The sequence below is a fragment of the Aulostomus chinensis genome, chromosome 19 (genome assembly GCF_037954235.1).
Source record: "Aulostomus chinensis isolate RoL2024-O1b breed Wild chromosome 19, RoL_Achi_v1.0, whole genome shotgun sequence".
Taxonomy (NCBI): Eukaryota; Metazoa; Chordata; class Actinopteri; order Syngnathiformes; family Aulostomidae; genus Aulostomus; species Aulostomus chinensis.
This window is the reverse complement of record NC_141338.1, coordinates 25,031,091-25,052,373: the sequence shown is the minus strand read 5'-3', so window position 1 is coordinate 25,052,373 and position 21,283 is coordinate 25,031,091. Positions and strand designations below refer to the sequence as shown.

The following is a 21,283-nucleotide window of genomic DNA, read 5'->3' as shown; positions in this document are numbered from 1 at the left end:
GAAAAATAAATGAGAGGAGAATGCAGCAACTTCCTGCGCTACCATGTCTCTTCAGCCTTAAATGATTTCTCATTCGAGCATAAAAACAAACGCACTCATCGCAGCCGAGATCTCTCCTCCCCACAGTCTTCAAGTTTGCTCCTGTTTCCTTTTCTTCTCATCACATCACCTCACATCCTTTCTACACTTGCATCCTCAGATGGACGAAATTACCTTCAATCAGCCGAGGAAAATAGGCTGAACTAATCTGGAACTGGGAATGGAATGTAGCCTGAAGCCGTCAGAACCTTCACGTGCTTTGAGAGGAAGTCTACGGACGATCCAGCCAGATTCATCATGAACAAATATATTTGAGAACAATGAACTTTGGGAAATCTTATATATTCCACCTTTTTATAGGCTGCAGTCAATGGATCATTCTTTACAACTGTATTTGTGATTTATGTTTCATGAAGATGAAGTTCTTCATAAGAGACAAACGTCTCTACATGACATCGTTTGTTTGATAAGAGAATGTTCAACTACAATACCCACAATCCTGGAGAATTCTACCCAACCCAACGCTGCTGTGCCCACTCATCCTTTGCTTTCTGTCATGAGGAAGTCATTCAGCTCAAAAGGTTCAGCAGCTGGCTTCCAATCAGGAGCTCTGGTTTGGTTCCCCTGGTAGGATAATCAACCAGTTGTTTTCTTGAGTGTTGTTGTTGTTATTATTATTATTATTGTTGTTGTTATTATTATTATTATTATGATTATTGCTTCTATGGATGCTTGCAGCAACTTGCTGACTTCAGTTCTTGAGTCAAAAATCTCTGATGCTGTGTGAGGAGACAAGCGACCTGAGTGACTGTGCTGTGTGACTTACAGTCACGTGACCTGAAAGCTTCCTGACCGTCCTGCTGATGGACTCCAGCTCTCATCTGTCCTCCCCCCTCTTCCACCTCAAGAACCCTGATCTCTCATTGCTGCGCAGCAACTTTAATTCATTCTTCTAATGTCTGGTCATATAATACTTCTGTAAACGTGGACTCATAAATATTCAAATATGCAGAATCCAGCTTTTCATCAGGAAAAACAGGGTTTGGAGAACAGTTCAGATAATGACAGGTGAAACCATAATTGGGAATTCCAATGATCAGGATTCTTTTAAGCTGGTGTGAAAACTGAAGATAATCTAAAGGGATTTGAAAATGATAGAATAAAAAAGTTAACTGAAAGATTGCAGTGCATTAAAGGCAAAATAAAGGAAGGGGAAGGGACATGAGACAAAGGGTGAGCGTGAGAGCGAAGCACTGGCAGCTGGCAGGTCACTGGGCTACACATCTGGCTGGAACGTAACTTTGTGACAGAGGAGAGACACCAGTGAACCTTGATCAGGTCTGTGCAGAAACAAAAGCAGTCGAGTATCCTGACTAGCAAATAACATCTCTTTAGTGAGGATGAAACTTAAGTGCAACATCGGGAGAGAAAATCTCAACTTGAAGACAAAATGAACAGTGCCAAGTCCAAGTGCTTGTTCACAATCCCAGAGGCCGACTGAACGGATTCTAAGAAGCCATTCGGAGAGTTATCAAGACTTGTCCCCAGACACATGATTCAGATGAGAGGAAATGCCAGCAAGGTGTAAATCCACCATGATGCTGGAATATGGACCCACTTAGCATCATCATCCTTGATCATCACCCAACAATACACTCCCATCACAATGACTGCTTCTGCTCCTTGTGTGCGTCCGCCAAAGCAATGCTACCGACACGAGAGCGGAGCACACAGAGGGTTTTGTTAGCACATCCCAGCAGTGCACTGGACACTGCCCCTCCCTCGGCAGACAACAAGGCAGTTCAGTAGCAGCGTCTCTGGTGGGCGTCCACATGTCTTGGTATGGGTGTGTGTGGGTGTTTGCCATAATCACACACACACACACACACACACACACACACACACACACACACACACACACAGACAAACACACAGACACACAGACACATACACAGACACACACACACACACATACACAGAGACACACACACAGACACATACACACAGACAAACACATACACACACATACACACAGACACATACACACAGACACACACACACACTTACACACAGACACATACACACACACACACATACACACACAAATTCTATTTTTTGATCCATGAAAATTCAATGCAAATTTTTTCTAAAATACTTGCTATATCTATGATGTCATTACAAAACAAGGCATATCATCCAGTCTGAGTTGGCGTCTTGGACTTCTCATGTAATTTGAAACTTGAATGCACAAAAGTTAAATGCCTACCTTGGTCATTGGCCATCTTGTCTGGATGTTCCACTGAAAGAAAGAATAACAAGCGAAAGTAAGATAGAGAATCAGAAACCTCCTAAATACCAAATCACACACACACACGCACACACACACGCACACACACACACACACACACACACACACACACACGCACGCACACACACACACACACACACACACACACACACACACACACACACACACACACACACACACACACACACACACCTTTGGCTGTCCTGAAGTGGATAGGCTCTGATAGCGGCCCGACTCCTTTGGCGTTCTTTGCCTGGATCCTGAAGTAATACATGGTGTCAAGATTCAGATCAACAACTTGATGGGTCAGCCGATCGCCGCTGATGGCCTCCATCACCCAGTCATCTATTGGCATGTTCTTATCCAGGGTGTAGTACAGGATGTAACCTGCCATGAAGACATGCAATGGTTAATCATGTAAGTGTGAGCACGTCCTTGCCCAGAGTCCTGTTCAAGTATGGATGATCCCTGAGTGATCTTGTGTTCCTGCAGGGAGCGTTTGCTTCATCCTCCGGGATGCTGCAGGAGCAGCAGCATTCGTTAGAACAGACGGGTTTGCAGCCAGGTCGATTGCCCCAAAGAAGTGAAAGTGAACAATAGAAGAGTGTGTGTGTGTGTGTGTGTGTGTGTGTGTGTGTGTGTGTGTGTGTGTGTGTGTAATTGTTTTTTGTTACTCATTGGAGACCTTTTCTGGTGTGAACCCTAACCTTATCAGGACCTGTAGTCCTCACTGGGACCAAACATCAGTCCTATCCTAATGCAGCGCAACATAATTTATGAGTTCCTAAATTGGAGTTAAGGTGTGACTTGAGTTAGGTAAGAAAATAAATTCTAATAGGAATTCTTAACTTGGTGTTATTTTCTTCGTAGAGTTCCTCATTTTCGTTTTGTTTCGTTTTGTTTCAGGTTCTCAAAGCTTGCACACACACACACTCACTGATGGTGGAGCTGCCATGCAAGGCACCAACCTACTCATCAGGAGCAATGAGGGGTCCAGTATCTTGCTCAAGGACACTTGGACATGGTCACCGGCGTCAAGGATTGAACCAGCGACCCTTGGTTGCCAGAGGGCCGCCCTACCCCTGAGCCACGCCGGCTGTATGTGATGTATGTATGAATGATGTAGAGTCCTTACAGTACTGTTAATCATTCAGGATGCGTCATAATACCTGGTTTATTGTTGTGGGGCTTTTAAAAGGAAGAAAATGTTAGATTAAGGTCAGGGTTAGGCTTCAGTTGGTTCAGGTTAGGTTTAGGAGTTTGCCCACTCCCACCTAGGTGGGTTAGGGTAGTGCACGGTCCTTCCTGGGGGCTATGTCCCTCCACTCAAAAGTGTGTGTGGGGGGGGGGGGGTCCAAAAATTAGGCCATTGGGCCCATATCAGCCTGGCTATTGCCGCAATGTTTCGGCCGATTTAGGCCTTCTTCAGGCGGAGCCAGCTTGTGGTAAGTGCGGTGCATAACTGCTTCACACACTTCCATCCCCTTCTGTGCTGTCCCTTTCGTTTCCCTTTTCCCTCTTGTGCGTACCCCTTTTATACTCTCCCTTCTTGTTCTTAATTTTCTCCCTCCCTTCCTATCCTCTTGATTTCAAATTCGTTTATCTTTTCCTTGTACTTGTTTTGTTTTTGTTAGTCTCTTACTTGAGTTACTTTATGTTAAGCCCCTTTTATCTTATCTCTTTTGAGTTTAATTTAACTTCTTATATTCTCTTTCTTGAGTTTCTATATTTCTTTTCTTAAGTTCTCTATTAGTCTCTTTCTTGAGTTTCTATATTTCTTTTCTTAAGTTCTCTATTAGTCTCTTTCTTGAGTTTCTTTTATTTCTTCGTCTGTCCTTCTCTTCCCCTTATTCTCACAACCCCCCTCGGCTAGGGTTGGGGTTGGGGTTAGGTGTGGGGACAGGGATAAATTATTAGGATAGGGTTAATTAGGGTTAGGGCTAGAATTAGATAGGGTTAAAATTAGGGTTAGGATTCGGATCAGGTTTAGGTTAGGTGTGTAGGGTTAGGGTTAGGGTTCGGATAGGATAGGATAGAGTGTGTGAGTGTGTCTGTGTGGACACAAATAGCAGTAGCTCAATACTTATTCTCAAAAACAAAAATGTCTTTCTAAGTGAAAAACGTTTGCCTTATCCTCCAAATCAAGAAAATTCTGAGTAACTATGGTTGATCACGATAAGCAGAGAGTACCTAGAATGAGGAGAGTGTGTTAATTGATCTCTCACCTGTGATTCGTCCATTAGCCTCCATGGGCGGTTGCCAGCTGATTAAAATGGCCCGGGGTCGTCCCTCGCGACTAATGACTGTCAAGTCTTTGGGAGCTGAGCTGGGAGCTGCCAACAAACAGGAACAGGGAGAAGGAGATGCTGTGAGGAGTGTTTCAATTTCAGCTGATGGTGAACGGAAGGAAGTTGCCCAAGTGAGTAAAATGCAGCTCCTTGAAATGCAGCAAAGAACCTCACATTGAACTCTGCATTCAAATCAACTCGTACAATGAACCCTTCGCTAAGCCACATGCCAAATTCTTTTCTTTATCAAGGTGGTTTTGGAGATACACATTTTGTTACCTTGACAAAACCAAAATCAAAACCTGAGAAGTGTCTGAGGATATTCTATGAGGACGTCCTCAAATCCAGTTGAACCCATCTAAGATGGCCAGGCTCAGGTTCATCTGCTCCAAGGTAACTCTTTGCTTTAACAGAGGACCGGGCTGACACACCGCTGGTAGTCTGGGAACATTCGTGCTCTGTGGGCTGCTAATGCTACGGTGGTTATCTAACGCGAGCTAACTTACTCGTGGCTGTAGCGTTCTACAGGCCTGCTGCTTCTGCTTCTTAATGACCTCGTCAGCTCTACAGGAACAGGGTTGTGCCTGATGTTGTCGTCCTCTACTCACTCGCCAGCTGATGCGATGGTTCGTTTTCACTCAGTCATCTGCAGGCTTCAGCTTCTGTCTTTGTTCATCAACATGGTTTCATTGCTGAGGAGCTTTGCTATCCTGAATACATTCTTCTTGTTGCATGTTGTAGACTTTTGTCTGCTTCTGTCTGAAATTGTGCAGTTTTCACTCCGACAATATTTCTCCAGGGAGAGTGGTGAGACAGTGGGAAAGCTACGCTTGTTCTGCAAACTTGATGGACTTAGCAACAGTAACTAAGGGCAGCGGGCCTTAATGAAGGGTCAATTACTTGAATAATTAGATGTTTTGGAAAATGTATCACTTGCAGACAATCGATGAGACAACCAACGTTCATGTTTGCCAACAGATTAGCCCACAGATCGCCAGCAAAGGTAACTAAGAGAGTCCATCCATACTCGCGGCTCTGAAGCTCTACTTCCCTGTAGAGCCTTCATGAGGAACTGGACCAGGGAAGGTGGGAGGAGGAGGGTGCACAGAAAGCCTGAGGGGGGTGACAGAAGTCGGTTCGATGTCATGCAGCATTTTTAGTGAAAGATAATCAATGTGCCTGGACAAATAAAGAAAAAATAAAGACTTCCCCCTTGCCATCAGACTGCTAAATGCCAAATACCCCACCCACCCGCACACACAGGCACACACTCACACACCCACGGACACTATCAGAATGGCTTTCAGGACTGCAAAATTCCTCCGTGCATATTTCGCACATGGACAACACATTTCTGTGCAATATTTTTTATTTATTAATCACCTCCTATTTGTGCAATAACAGACACTGTTTATTCTGTTGTCTCCATTCTGTTTCATCTATTAATTCTCTATTTGCACTCATCATTGTTAGCTCTTGTTGTTTGTAGTTTTAGTTTCTGAGTCTATACTTAACTTTCAAACTGCCCTACAATTCCATCCCTGTTGTAATCCGGAAGCCAAACAACGGCATTTTGTTGCCAAAATCTCACTTTTGTGTTTTTTTGTGCAATGACAATAAAGGAAGTCTAAGTCTCTAAGTCTAAGTCTAACTAAGTCACGCTGTTAATTTAGGTCACACTAATGAGTTCACTGGCTTCTGGCTGGCTAGTTAAGCCGTATCTGCAAGCGTTGCATGTTGCTTGTTTTCACGTGTTTTCTGTTGTTTTATTTAAAGCTTTATAACCCTGTACATGTATGACCATGAATTACTGAGTTGAATCCCTCCAAGAAAATTGGGGGTGCTGTAAACACACTTTAAGAAAATGCACAACTGTAAAAACAAACATTCTCCGCTCTTCCCTAAAGAGGCTGCAGTCACGCCAACACCAAGTCACGGAGGCTTGCAGTTAACTTCAGTCATTTGAGATTACTTATGATTGAATTGTCTGCTCTTAGGTACATCTGCTTTTCCTGGGTTTTACTCAAAGTATAAAGACATTGGGACCAGTGAAATATTTGATCACAACACCTAGAAACAGGGACAAGTTGGTCGAGCTTTGTTCAGAGGCACCAGACTAACCCACCAGCACCACTGAAAAAACACAGACTGTCAGATGTCCTGGATCCGGCTTTGTTCACAGGACTTCAGGCCACCTCAAAATTACATCTCAAACAAGTTCAACAAGTTCCGTTTGTCCATCATTTTGTGCAGCCGATGTCATTTTTGGTCTGTTTGAGGAACATCCTGGCAGAACCAAAAAGAGAACTCAAAAGAGAACTGTCTTTGGCTGGGTTGTATAAGAGGTCGTCACATTTCTGGCGGCTCTGTAAACCTTACAGAGTGATAGCTCTGGGCTCGCTGAGTCATGGTTATAATGCAGTTTTTGTTAATTAACACATTTGTCGGTTCTCTAATGTCATTGCACAGATTTGACATCAATAAAATAATGACATCAGTATCAACGTAGAGTGAAAAAGAACCTACACTTTAACACTAAAAAAGAATGCATAAGCAAGAAAAAGCCACAGAGAGATTTGAAGTGCTGTTCTTTTTAGTTTCAATCAACGGTGACGCCAGAACGAATGAGATCAGGTGGACAAATAAGAAACGAGCACATCTACATTCAGTATCACTGAAGAGATGAACCCTGGGAAACAACAAGTCCAACTTAAACAATTAAGAAGATGGATGAACCCCAATACACTTCATTAGGCAATTAGTAACGTTATATAAGTTTCTCAAATCCATGTTTTATTCATCTTAACTTCTAAGATACTACAACAAAGTACTTTTAAAAAGTGTTCATTTATTTAACACTTTTTAATCAGAGTGGGTCGAGTGTTGAGGGGGCTTAAAGGAACTAAACGCTGGCTACATTCATGTTGTTGTGAAAACATCTCCTCTTCTTCTCTTCCTACTCTCATGGTTCTTTAACTGTCACCATGGAAACTAAGTGAAAGCCTCACCGAGCTTTGTGTGCCTCCTGAATTACAGATGTGATTATGTGAAGTTTCACACCAGGACAGGCCTCAAAGCGTGCACCTCTGCTAATGGCTAATGAAAACTTGTGTCAAATTTGACACGACACGCTGCAGGAAATTGCAAGTTCCAGCCGAACCGCTTAGTGACATTGACAACCTGATTCAGGGGGAGGCCTCCAGAAAATACACGACACTAATACCAGCTCAAGAAAGTACTGGTGTCAGCACTGGAAGGAAAACCAGGACGAGTCATGCAGAGTTAATTTATCGAAGAATATCAAAGGCCTGTTTGTCCATGTTCCATCTGGCTGAAGCTTTGCCTTGAGGATATTTGACTGACAGCTTACAGCTCATCAAACACTTTAGCCTTCAGTAATCTGTTCGTGTGGCGATGACATCCCAGCAGCATGGTGGTCATCCATCCAATCACACGTTGTGCTCGCTTGCATTATAGAACTGGATGGCTACAAACTACTCCTCCATGTACGTGTGTTACACTTTGATAATGATGACAACTTTCCTCCAGGTGCCAGTGACCGTAACACACAACATAGAAGCAGTCTTGGATGAGCATCGGCTCTCTGTGCCGCGATCTTGACCAGCAGGCTTTGCGTCTGAGCTTGACTCCTGCCACAACAGGGTTACAGCGCCACACTGACAACTTCTGACCCAAATGGGTATGAGCCTACGATTACTTGAAGCAGGTGAGTCTTTACAAGTGACACAAAGCGTTTAATGAGGAAAATAATGGTGGAGGGACCAAGTTAATTGCAAGACCTAATCAGGAAATACTTCTGGACATAATTTGAACTCAGCTGAACTAATAAAATGTCCGGGGTGCCACACACACACAACTGGGCTGACAGCTCCAAGTTTCATGTCTTTTTAGAAATATTCCAGGTAAAGGCTGAAGGCCTTAAAGCCCCATCTACTCAAAGCAGCCTGTATTTTGTTCCTTGTTACTTCGGTTGTACGTGTGAACGGTTTGACATGATGTCTGTTTGCATGCTATCATATATTATTCATACTGTATATCATTATTGATATTATTTCATAGCTGCAGGAGGGCAAATACTTCTCGGTGGCCAGTTTAAGAGTTCAATCTGATAGATTTGTGGCATTCTACTTAGTGCACTGCCAAAGGTGGTCCAGTGCGTCTGACTGATGTACGATGCAGAAACGTCCTCCATGCAAAGGACCGTTGCGTCACAGAGGGAAGGTCCAGGACGTCAGATCCTCTCTGTGTGGAGCTTTTGTGGCTCCCCAGGTGTTCCAGGCTCCCCAGCAGTGAACGGTAAGGCTCTGTACTGTGCGAGGCAGTCAAGCTGTGCATCTGTGGTCAGTGCTTGTGTGTCCAGAGCTGGTGGATGACTGCGGGGATTGAGTGGGCTCAGTCCGTCTGCTCACTCTGAATGTCAATGTATTCCAGCAGGCCCCGGGGAGCTGGCAGGGTAATGCCATTCACACTTAATTAGGTAACAAATCTGACCAACATGATTGTAAACATCCTGAAAGGGTTACCTTGGCATTTTGGGATCAGCCTGCAGTTGTGTGTCACTGTTTCAGGCAGTTGTCATGTTGTTGTTGTAGGAGAGAATGGCGTCCCCGTGACAACACGCTGAACCCAGACATGGCGCCTGTTACGCTCCTTATTACACCTGCATTAAACTCCCTGTTACAACTAATCACTGTTCAGGGATGCACAAAAGTTTGACACCTTCTTCTTGTCATGTACCCACATTTCTACTTCAGTGCCTCCCTGTTCTTCCCAGACTGACTTTCAACAAATCACCCAGAGAATCAACTATGATTTTGCTGCATTCAGTGTTTGGTGTTTACATGTCTGGCAGTGCAGAGGAAGAGATCAAGCACAAGTTTATCACTGAACGAAAACTCCGAAACACAAAACAGTGTTGAGCAAAATGTAAACTCTTGACCTTGGGAACAGAAGTCTGACAAGAAAGAACAGATCTCAAGGTTCCCTGAAAGTGAACGCCTCTCAAGTCTCAGTGTAACCAACTGCTTTGTTCACTCTTCACTCGCTCAACACCTTTCATGTGGGTTACTGCTTAAGTGAATGAATTTACACAAATGAAATGCTGAAAATATAATAAAACTGAAAAAGAACTATCCGTTCTTCCTCCTCTCTCCCTCTCTCCATGAATGAGAGTAAAAACCATGAAACTTCCACCACCCGAGACATGAACATCAGAATGTTGCTTCCCATTACCTGACGAGCAGCGCAGGAGAGCAACTGTGCAGCTCCTAGTTGGAACTGCAATCTGTGCATCGCTAGCATGCAAGCTGCTGCTCCGGCTCTGCTTTTCACAAAACCTTTCAGTACACGATGATGTGGATGAAACACTGGCAAATCTGAGCACAGGGCAGTTAAGAGAGGTTCGCAACTCTGAAGCATCTCAGTCGACTCTGGCCGTTCTATAAAAGATCTGAATCATCAGCCTCCAGGGGGATCCACCCAAATCAACATGAAACATGACCGGGAAACACCAAGAGATAAAGGCTTTAGTTTGAATCTCATCAGGATGGTGTGACTCAGCAGCACACAGCCAGCTGGAGGTGATTGATGGTTGTTTGAGGGTGAGAGTGCTACAGACATACATTCTTCTCTCTGCGTCACTCAGATCAAGAAATGGCTGCAATTCAATAACATTCTGAGATGGCGAAAAGCCAATTCAGCGACACATTCCTCATTAGCTTGGAGGTGAAGTTCTGCAGTAGAAGCAACACCCAGGTTTCAACCTGCTGACTTTGGCTCATCCCAGAGGGTATCATTAGGGCCTGAGCCAGAAGGTCCTTCAGGCGAAGACCCTATCATGTTTGCTCAGTGGAGCAACACATCATCAGCACTAAAAACACTAAAAACACACACTAACCAGTGTCCCAGCCCCCCCAACACCCATGAGGCAGCTGGGCCAGACAGCCTGGAGCCGGTTTTCACATCCACACCATTCAAAACCTGGTCCTGGACTGTTCTTGCTCTCAATGAGCGCTCAATATGAGCATCATCTAATTTCACCCCCTGAACATGCATGAAATACGCTGAGATTCACCACACTTGTCCGGTGTACCTAAACATTCCATAGTCTAAAAAACAATAGCGCCACCTAGGGAGCCACACAACTAAAAGATAATTTTAGATAATTTGCAGCACTATAACTCCTACCACGAATGTCCCACAAACATGGGACAAACACCGTTGGACTCGTCTCATCAAGACCAACAATTCTTACACTCTGACCCCTCACCTATCTACAACAGAATGTCCACAATTTGGACAAAACTGTCAAAATGAAGACTTTTTTGACTCCCCTAACAAAATCTGTCTCCTTCTAGGGCATTAATGCTATCACTTCCAAACTTTCACACATTACTCTCCCAACTGTGCTGATTAAAAGTTGTTAATAGTTTTTATGTGAATTTCTGGGTTTGGATTTTATAAGCCCTCAAAGTGGGGGAGACACGTTTCACGCTTACAATGGAAGTCTATGGGGAGACCGTGTCCTCTCAGGGTATATACTGTACAACAAATGCTTCTCACGTCTACACCATACATCCCACAGCTTTTACAAACACACCACTGCATTCCTGACAAAAATCCCTACAAAAATATGGTATTATGTGTCCCTCTTGACCATCGTATGCCAATTTATTCAGCTTTTCCAAACTCCAATCCTGGTGCTCCTCCTCTCTCTCCACTCTAGCACAGATCAGAGACAGAGCAGTGGGGAGGGGTTCTTAAAGGGCCAGCTCTCAGCTCTGCTCTCACTCTAGCACAGATCAGAGACAGAGCAGTGGGGGAGGGGTTCTTAAAGGGCCAGCTCTCAGCTCTGCTCTCACTCTAGCACAGATCAGAGACAGAGCAGTGGGGGAGGGGTTCTTAAAGGGCCAGCTCTCAGCTCTGCTCTCACTCTAGCACAGATCAAAGACAGAGCAGTGGGGAGGGGTTCTTAAAGGGCCAGCTCTCAGCTCTGCTCTCACTCTAGCACAGATCAGAGACAGAGCAGTGGGGGAGGGGTTCTTAAAGGGCCAGCTCTCAGCTCTGCTCTCACTCTAGCACAGATCAGAGACAGAGCAGTGGGGGAGGGGTTCTTAAAGGGCCAGCTCTCAGCTCTGCACTCACTCTAGCACAGATCAAAGACAGAGCAGTGGGGAGGGGTTCTTAAAGGGCCAGCTCTCAGCTCTGCTCTCACTCTAGCACAGATCAGAGACAGAGCAGTGGGGAGGGGTTCTTAAAGGGCCAGCTCTCAGCTCTGCTCTCACTCTAGCACAGATCAAAGACAGAGCAGTGGGGAGGGGTTCTTAAAGGGCCAGCTCTCAGCTCTGCTCTCACTCTAGCACAGATCAGAGACAGAGCAGTGGGGGAGGGGTTCTTAAAGGGCCAGCTCTCAGCTCTGCTCTCCACTCTAGCACAGATCAGAGACAGAGCAGTGGGGGAGGGGTTCTTAAAGGGCCAGCTCTCAGCTCTGCTCTCCACTCTAGCACAGATCAGAGACAGAGCAGTGTGGGAGGGGTTCTTAAAGGGCCAGCTCCCAGCTCTGCTCTCACTCTAGCACAGATCAGAGACAGAGCAGTGGGGGAGGGGTTCTTAAAGGGCCAGCTCTCAGCTCTGCTCTCTCTCTAGCACAGATCAGAGACAGAGCAGTGGGGGAGGGGTTCTTAAAGGGCCAGCTCTCAGCTCTGCTCTCTCCACTCTAGCACAGATCAAAGACAGAGCAGTGGGGGAGGGGTTCTTAAAGGGCCAGCTCTCAGCTCTGCTCTCACTCTAGCACAGATCAAAGACAGAGCAGTGGGGGAGGGGTTCTTAAAGGGCCAGCTCTCAGCTCTGCTCTCACTCTAGCACAGATCAGAGACAGAGCAGTGGGGAGGGGTTCTTAAAGGGCCAGCTCTCAGCTCTGCTCTCACTCTAGCACAGATCAAAGACAGTGCAGTGGGGGAGGGGTTCTTAAAGGGCCAGCTCTCAGCTCTGCTCTCCACTCTAGCACAGATCAGAGACAGAGCAGTGGGGGAGGGGTTCTTAAAGGGCCAGCTCTCAGCTCTGCTCTCACTCTAGCACAGATCAGAGACAGAGCAGTGGGGGAGGGGTTCTTAAAGGGCCAGCTCTCAGCTCTGCTCTCTCTCTAGCACAGATCAAAGACAGAGCAGTGGGGGAGGGGTTCTTAAAGGGCCAGCTCTCAGCTCTGCTCTCACTCTAGCACAGATCAAAGACAGAGCAGTTGGGAGAGGTTCTTAAAGGGCCAGCTCTCAGCTCTGCTCTCTCCACTCTAGCACAGATCAAAGACAGAGCAGTGGGGGAGGGGTTCTTAAAGGGCCAGCTCTCAGCTCTGCTCTCACTCTAGCACAGATCAGAGACAGAGCAGTGGGGGAGGGGTTCTTAAAGGGCCAGCTCTCAGCTCTGCTCTCACTCTAGCACAGATCAAAGACAGAGCAGTGGGGGAGGGGTTCTTTAAGGGCCAGCTCTCAGCTCTGCTCTCACTCTAGCACAGATCAAAGACAGAGCAGTGGGGGAGGGGTTCTTTAAGGGCCAGCTCTCAGCTCTGCTCTCACTCTAGCACAGATCAAAGACAGAGCAGTGGGGAGAGGTTCTTAAAGGGCCAGCTCTCAGCTCTGCTCTCACTCTAGCACAGATCAGAGACAGAGCAGTGGGGAGGGGTTCTTAAAGGGCCAGCTCTCAGCTCTGCTCTCACTCTAGCACAGATCAAAGATAGAGCAGTGGGGGAGGGGTTCTTAAAGGGCCAGCTCTCAGCTCTGCTCTCACTCTAGCACAGATCAAAGACAGAGCAGTGGGGGAGGGGTTCTTAAAGGGCCAGCTCTCAGCTCTGCTCTCACTCTAGCACAGATCAAAGACAGAGCAGTGGGGGAGGGGTTCTTAAAGGGCCAGCTCTCAGCTCTGCTCTCACTCTAGCACAGATCAAAGACAGAGCAGTGGGGAGAGGTTCTTAAAGGGCCAGCTCTCAGCTCTGCTCTCACTCTAGCACAGATCAAAGACAGAGCAGTGGGGGAGGGGTTCTTAAAGGGCCAGCTCTCAGCTCTGCTCTCACTCTAGCACAGATCAGAGACAGAGCAGTGGGGGAGGGGTTCTTAAAGGGCCAGCTCTCAGCTCTGCTCTCACTCTAGCACAGATCAGAGACAGAGCAGTGGGGAGGGGTTCTTAAAGGGCCAGCTCTCAGCTCTGCTCTCACTCTAGCACAGATCAAAGACAGTGCAGTGGGGGAGGGGTTCTTAAAGGGCCAGCTCTCAGCTCTGCTCTCACTCTAGCACAGATCAAAGACAGAGCAGTGGGGGAGGGGTTCTTAAAGGGCCAGCTCTCAGCTCTGCTCTCCACTCTAGCACAGATCAGAGACAGAGCAGTGGGGGAGGGGTTCTTAAAGGGCCAGCTCTCAGCTCTGCTCTCTCTCTAGCACAGATCAAAGACAGAGCAGTGGGGGAGGGGTTCGTAAAGGGCCAGCTCTCAGCTCTGCTCTCACTCTAGCACAGATCAAAGACAGAGCAGTGGGGGAGGGGTTCTTAAAGGGCCAGCTCTCAGCTCTGCTCTCACTCTAGCACAGATCAAAGACAGAGCAGTTGGGAGAGGTTCTTAAAGGGCCAGCTCTCAGCTCTGCTCTCACTCTAGCACAGATCAAAGACAGAGCAGTGGGGAGAGGTTCTTAAAGGGCCAGCTCTCAGCTCTGCTCTCACTCTAGCACAGATCAAAGACAGAGCAGTGGGGGAGGGGTTCTTAAAGGGCCAGCTCTCAGCTCTGCTCTCACTCTAGCACAGATCAGAGACAGAGCAGTGGGGGAGGGGTTCTTAAAGGGCCAGCTCTCAGCTCTGCTCTCACTCTCTGATCAGACTCAGGCTTCTAACTCCTAAACTACAAGGCCCAGGGATTTGACCAAGACACCCTTGGATTCAGGCCAGGGGCTCAGGCCCTCACAACGCTGCTTGCAGCTTTAATTTTGGTTTTGTTTCTACTTGTAAAGTGTCATGAGAGAACTGTGGTTGTGATTTGACGCTATAAAAATAAAACTGACTTGACTTGACTTGAACTTTAAAACCTACCGTTACAAAGTCTGATTTATACTGGCTGAGGTGTTAAAATCAGCTGTGCAATCAGGACACACCAGCATACAAAGCTATGTCATTAGATAACGACTGAAGCTGCAGGACAACAAATCCTGGCTCACTGATGACATCACTGGTTGGTAGGTAGAACAAAATGCAGGGTAAAACGACACTCATGCATGAAAGCACAAGCCGACCGGACACAGAGGTTCCTCCTGTTTCCAGCCTGACTGGCTTTGCTATTAGCTTAGAAAGAACAGCGTATGCATGCATGTGTGTGTCTGTGAGAGAGAGTGTGTGTGTGTGTGTGTGTGTGTGTGTGTGTGTGTGTGTGTGTGTGTGTGTGTGTCTGTGAGAGCGTGTGTGTGTGTGTGTGTGGAGGGAAGGGGGCAGAGAGGGAGACCTACCTGCTTCATATGTGGTGGCGTGTGCTGTCATACTCCATGTACTGGACTTGCGACCTTTGGTTACCATGACAGCAAACTCATACATCGTGTTGGGTTTGAGGCCAGTGACACTATGGCTCAGCGCTGTCGTGTCTGCAGACTGGACACAAAATATGGGCACATTAGCGTACATATTTTCAATGAATCAGGAAAGGCAGACACTGCTGTGTCCCGGCTCGGGTCCAGATGACAGTCGAGGTCATCCTGTGGCCTGCAAATGGAGTAGCAAGAGGCAGTTTGAACCCAAAGATTTATTACCTTTTTGTTTTATTGTCATATTTTGAACATTTGTGATTGACAGTATAACAGCTTTCAAATTCATACATCAATATACACAAAGCAGATACAATACAGATGATTTTAATCATGGGATTAAGAAAGCCTTCAGAGACTCAAAATGCGGTTCTGGAAGTGTCTCACGTCCTGTTTGCTGTGTGAGCAGACGCTGAGGTTCAATTCAACCTCAGCACCTGAATTGACGACTAGTTTCTCATAAGTTTCTAGTTCCTGTCTGTTGCTTTCCAAAGAAAATGTCTAATTTTCATATGATTGAGAGAAAATATGGAGGGAAAATATCTGATTTTCTGACATGATGTTAAGAAAGGGCAAAGAACTCTGTCTCTGTCTCGCTGTCTCCCTCCATCTGTGTTGATAAAGGTGACTTTCTGCCCTTGAATCGATTTCCTATATCCAGCATTTTAAAAGCAAAGTTTCAAATTCCTGTCAAACTGTGAAGTTCACAGTGTCAGAGGGAGATCATGACGCCATCAATGAAGAATTGCACCATTTTGACAAAATCTCTGTCTCTGAGTTAGGTTCTACTTGATGTTTCCAAACAAAGGCATGAAGACTGCAAGGAAACTTTTTAGTTGCACAACTCTTTTCTATCCATTTCAGTCAGGTTGTCCTCATTGAAAAGACACTGAGGGAAAAGCACATTGACAAAGCTGCAAGAGAGCAGAATAGCAAACTGCAGTGTAAGAAGCCAAAGAGTAAACGGACTGCAGCTCTAAGTCCAGGTGGCAGGTGAGATATTCATATTCTGTCAGCTGTTAATCAGTCACAGGCAGGGACGTGGACAGTAGAAACACTCGTGTTCAGAGGTTAGTTTGCAACATGGATTCCATTGCAGACAAACAAATGCTTATGATCCGAAGTGCAGGACCAGGAGTCGTCACTATCATCCCTGTGTCAAGTCTGGATTGAAAGCAGGTTCCAAGTCAGGTACCAAATCAAGATCGGTAGGTCACAAACTACATTCTAAATCAAACCTTTGTCATCAAGACACTGATGTTGAAGGAACATGCCAACTTTCACCTCTGGTCTGCCCTTTTTACAGCCAAACAAGCAGATATACTGCAATGTCTATATCCTGAACTACTTTTCTGACCAAGGGTAGTGATTTGACTCTGCAGCTCAAAAACCCTGGAACTTTGCTAAACAACAATGAGGTCTAGAGGAGCGACTGCTGCTACTAATCATCTTGGTAAGAGAGGATGAGGAGGATTCCTGCACCGAGACGCTGATCCTGACTGAACTGGAATACAAGCAGAGGAGGAACAACAGGCTTCAGAGGAGGAGAGAGAAAGAAGGGACAGGAGGCTCAGACAGACCAAGTACTTCTGAATGTGTACCTGATAAAATGTCAACAAATAACGAATGACCGTGAACATTTTTTTCAAAGCGAATGTTCAGCAGGACCCTCGATTTTTTAAAGCAGGCAACGTTCTTTCCCTTCACCCACGGCTAGCATCATCCTTTCAGCTGAGCTCATTCTTTCCCAAGCTCTCTACTACAGGCTGACAGGAGCAACGGGTCTCCGTCTTCTTCTGGCTGTGAAAAGACAGAAAATAAGGATATTTCCCAAAGCCTGAGTTTCAACTCTGTTGATTTTGTCAAGTATTTATCAGTCCTCAAGACTTGAGTATGTGAGACCAGTAAGCACCATTTCGTCCCAAGTACAGACGGTTATCTCCAAACTGTCAGGCTCATGGGCAGTGAATAGAATTAGAAGGTCTCCCGTTAGGGAGTGTCCTACTTTTTGTTCCCACTACCATAACACACAGGCAACAAGGTTGCCCCCAGGAAATTTGCTTTATTTATACTGTCAGAAAACAAAGAAAGTCAAAGCAACCTCATCAGCACATGTACAGTAAACCAGCAGAGCGACGGACTCCAAGGTGGGAGCTCCGTGTCGCTGGCCTGGAGACCAACAACCCTTTCATTACAACTGGCAACAGACACATAAATGAAGGCCAACTGAAAAGGAAACTTGCAAGTGCATTTCTTAATTCTTATGACAAACCCACCAAGTTGAGTAACACTGACCCTTCCTTTTTGGGCTCTAAAGTCCATCCCATGTTCCTGGCTGGAGTTCTGAGTTCAACAGTCCTTCAGTGTGTTCTCCAGTCTCAGAGGCTTTAATTCCCTGTTGCTCACAACTGCATTGTGGAAGTTCCGAGTCCCAAATCTAAGATTTTAAATCCAGTGTCAAAATGAAAAGTCCCGTGTCTCATGTTAGTAGTAATAGTTGATGGTCAGAGTCATAAATCTTAGGCGCTCATGTCCAGATCCCTGGCAGAGACGGTATCAAGAGAAGAACTCACATTAACATGGGTTTAATTACCTTGTACTTCCCGCTGGTGGAGTAGCTGGTCTTCCACTTGACGGAGTAGTAGCGGACCTCAGATGACTTCTGGTTCTTGGTCATGGAGTTGTCAGCCCAAGATACACGGACCGAGTCCGAGGACAGAGCCACGGCTTGGACCCCCACCGGGGGGATCATGGGAGTGCTGGTGTCTGGCATGGGAGTGGGGTATTTATCAAAGAGGTGAAAGAGGTCATCCTCAGATGGGTCTATGGGGTCTGAGGAAGGGTTGATCATGTGACCAGGGTATTTGGGGTAATTGATGAGACCAGGCCGTGTAATGAGTGTGTGATAATGGGGGTTATGTGTGGGGACACGAGTGACACAAGCACATGTTCATGTCAATGGAGGGTTAGTCGGAGGTCACACAAAGACAGGGTGTAAGAAGGATGACATGCAGCAGGACGCCATGTTTGTTTGACAAGAGGGATGAAGCATATGAAAGGAAAGGAGGCATGGATGGAAGAGGAAGTGAAAAACAGGTGAGAAAAGACAAGAGGGGAGAGAACAGAGTGAGATAGAAGCCGTGTCGATAAACAGGATGTGGAGCCACAGATCCACCGGGCCAAACAGCAGAACAGAAGGATGTGGAACACGTCACCTGTTTGATGTTTCAATCTTCAACAATCGAGATAAAAACTTGACACGTGTCAAGGTATTACTTTCCAGCCATCCTGCACAACCCAGTCTCGTGGGGAAAAAAACGTACCCATTTCACAATTTTTAGGCCTTTATTGTAGAACTGATACGTTTTGCACTGAGTGCAGCAGTCACAGACCCTGATTTTGCCCAGTTTCGCAAGGGGATAGTTTTTTCTTTTTAAACCGAGGAAGTTGAAATTTTAGTTTGTTGTTCTGTCCTCCATAAGGATCGCATCTGTTGTACTGCAATACTACAGTACAGCATCAGAGACATTCAGTTATTGATTGCCTGAATGATTGAGTTACCCCAGAAGAGGAACAGCTTTGTTGGAGCAGTAAAAATACACACACATCAGAACGACAAAAGTTACATTTGAAAAGAAATGACATGACATTACCAGCACAATATCTGAAGAACAGTTAGGATCAATTTAACTGGCCAGATAGTTAGGATTTCTGTAATGATACCCTTGATGAACCCAGACATCAGTGTGCTTTGTTCCACTCAATAATAAATCTGTAAATATAGCGTGAAATGATGGAACTAAAAGGCCACCTCTGAGTGCAGGAGTTCGCCTTGAGGGATGTGACGTCAGCAGACCACGCCCATTTGTTTGAATCATTGTTTATATTCTTAATGCTGATTGGTAGACCTATAATGGTTACAAATGGACTTTGTAGGTAGAATAAACATCCAGAAATTAAATGAATTTGTAGATTGTCTTATTAATCAAAAGATAAAGTATTAAAAAAAATTTCCTCGGAGTGAGCGACAACTTCCGGATTTTCTCACAGAGGAAGGGGGGGGGGCGACTTTCCTGGAAGCAGATGTTTGTAATTCCTGGGGCACTAAAATCCATTTCATATTATTTTTATTAAACAGCGAATATTGTGGAAATAAAATGTATATTTCTTGCCAGAAATGTCCTTAAAATGCTTTTTTTTAAAAATCAAACCTATCTTGAAATGACGGTCGTCCGTAATGGCGTCCTTAGCAACCAGCATAGCAACAGGAGAAACGTGACACTGTAACGACTCTCTTCCAAGAGGTGAAAGATTCATTGTAATAACGAACAAACCAAAGATTCTACACAAGAACTGAGCGAAGATTATGAAAACAAAATGTATATTTCTCGCTAGAAATGTCATCAGAATGCTTTATTAAATCAAAACTATCTTGGAATAAGGCACTTTCCTCCGACAATGACAGGAGCGGCCGCCATGTTTTTTGTTTGGAGAGGCCCGCATGAAAGAGTCACATGACCTACCAGCGCTCCAATAGAAAAGAATAGGGGGAAAAAAACGTACCCATTTCACAATTTTTAGGCCTTTATCGTAGAACTGATAGGTTTTGACCTGTGGACAAACGGAGCCTTTTCACGTTTTGACATGAGACTGGGTTGTCCTGCAGGTACACACACTGCTGGCTTTAGCCACCTGCAAAATGAAGCCATCTGTGTGGATCTGTGTCTCCAGACCATCAGAAAGAAGATGCTGCCTTCACATGCATTCAGAAACATGGTAAATAAGGTAACAAATCACACAGAGGAGGAAAGGTGTGTGAGATTCAAACAAGAAGCAAGTATTGTTTATTGCCTTATTTAATTTTCTTTATCTTCTCCCTTTAGTAGAACATTTTCTTTCATCTTCACACTTGAAAATTCTTATAAATGAATTCCAATTTTATTTTAGTGTCTCAAACATTAACCCTCATGTTTTCTTTTGGAGCTCGATGTTAGATTTCCTACTTGATATGCTTTCAAATGAAAAGTTTAAAATTTAAGAGGCAGTTGTCTGAGTTGCAGCACATGAACACCTCTCAGGGGTTAACAGTAGTTAACGGCTGAACCAGGAACTGCAGTCGAGAGGAGCACCTGAAGGCAGCACAACAGAAGCAGACATAAGAACAGATGCCATCAGAGAGCTGGAATGAGCGTAGAGATGTGAAGAAGAGAAAAGGAACTCTGCTTATTCCAGTTCTGTGAGTCATATCTATGCAGTCAGACCTACTGGAAGCAGAGACACAGTTAGTGATGCAGACACAGTAAACCAACAAACCAGGCTGCCTCCTGCTTGTTAGCAGCCTCTTAAACTAAACTCAGACTGTTTAAATGAAACAGTAAAACCTCCTGCAGGCTCGCGAGTGCAGAGGTTCGCCTGTCTGAGGTTCGCCCTGTTTCTCCTACAGTGCCACCGACTGTCTTTTATTTTACATTTAAAAACAGCAGAAACCAAATTAAAAACTGAATTCATTGAAAAAACATGTTTGATACAAAAAAAATACAAAGTCCTCCTGTGATGCCATCAAACGGCCTCCACAATGGTGGCCATCAATGTATGCCAGACGCCGCCTCTGTCCATGAATCTGAGCATCTAGAGTAAGAAACAGAGAGCAGCCGAACTCTGGGAAACAAAGTTTGAGTGTCTTCAATTTTTGATAAGTTACAGAGAAAAATCCCATCAGAGACACATCTATAGTTCGATATTAGGGTTCTGTCACTGTGACCAAAAGATGTTTATGAGGCGTCTCTTCGGCAGCTAGCAGTGAGCACGAACCCTAGCAGGCCAGCTGACATTGGCTGATCGTGCGAAACGTCACAGGCATGCTGATGGTTCACATGTGACGAGCCTGTGATTAAAACCAACAAGGCATCAGGTCGATGTTGATCCTAGCCCTTCAGACACGACAGACCTGCTTGGTGACAGGAGTCTGCCCGTCACCAGCGGCTGATGCAGGAAAACAAGAGAGCAAAGTTTATGAAAGCCCTTTCACACTGGAACCCAACATCTATGTCAGTGATCGCGTTCCCCTCACAAACCGGCTCCAGG

General features: G+C 45.5%; 1 protein-coding gene across 3 annotated transcripts in view; it reads right to left on the bottom strand.

Annotated features, from left to right (window-relative positions):
• dcc (DCC netrin 1 receptor) overlaps positions 1 to 21,283 on the bottom strand; it is a 330,071-nt gene that overhangs the window by 78,626 nt on the left and 230,162 nt on the right. For all 3 annotated transcript variants that reach the window (XM_086186581.1, XM_086186582.1, XM_086186583.1), the window contains exons 17-21: positions 17,793 to 18,031; positions 15,128 to 15,266; positions 4,573 to 4,680; positions 2,540 to 2,734; positions 2,306 to 2,338 (exon numbers count right to left, since the gene is read on the bottom strand). In XM_086186581.1, the coding sequence (XP_086042707.1) occupies positions 2,306 to 2,338; positions 2,540 to 2,734; positions 4,573 to 4,680; positions 15,128 to 15,266; positions 17,793 to 18,031 (714 nt within the window). The remainder of the gene's footprint in view (positions 1 to 2,305; positions 2,339 to 2,539; positions 2,735 to 4,572; positions 4,681 to 15,127; positions 15,267 to 17,792; positions 18,032 to 21,283) is intronic.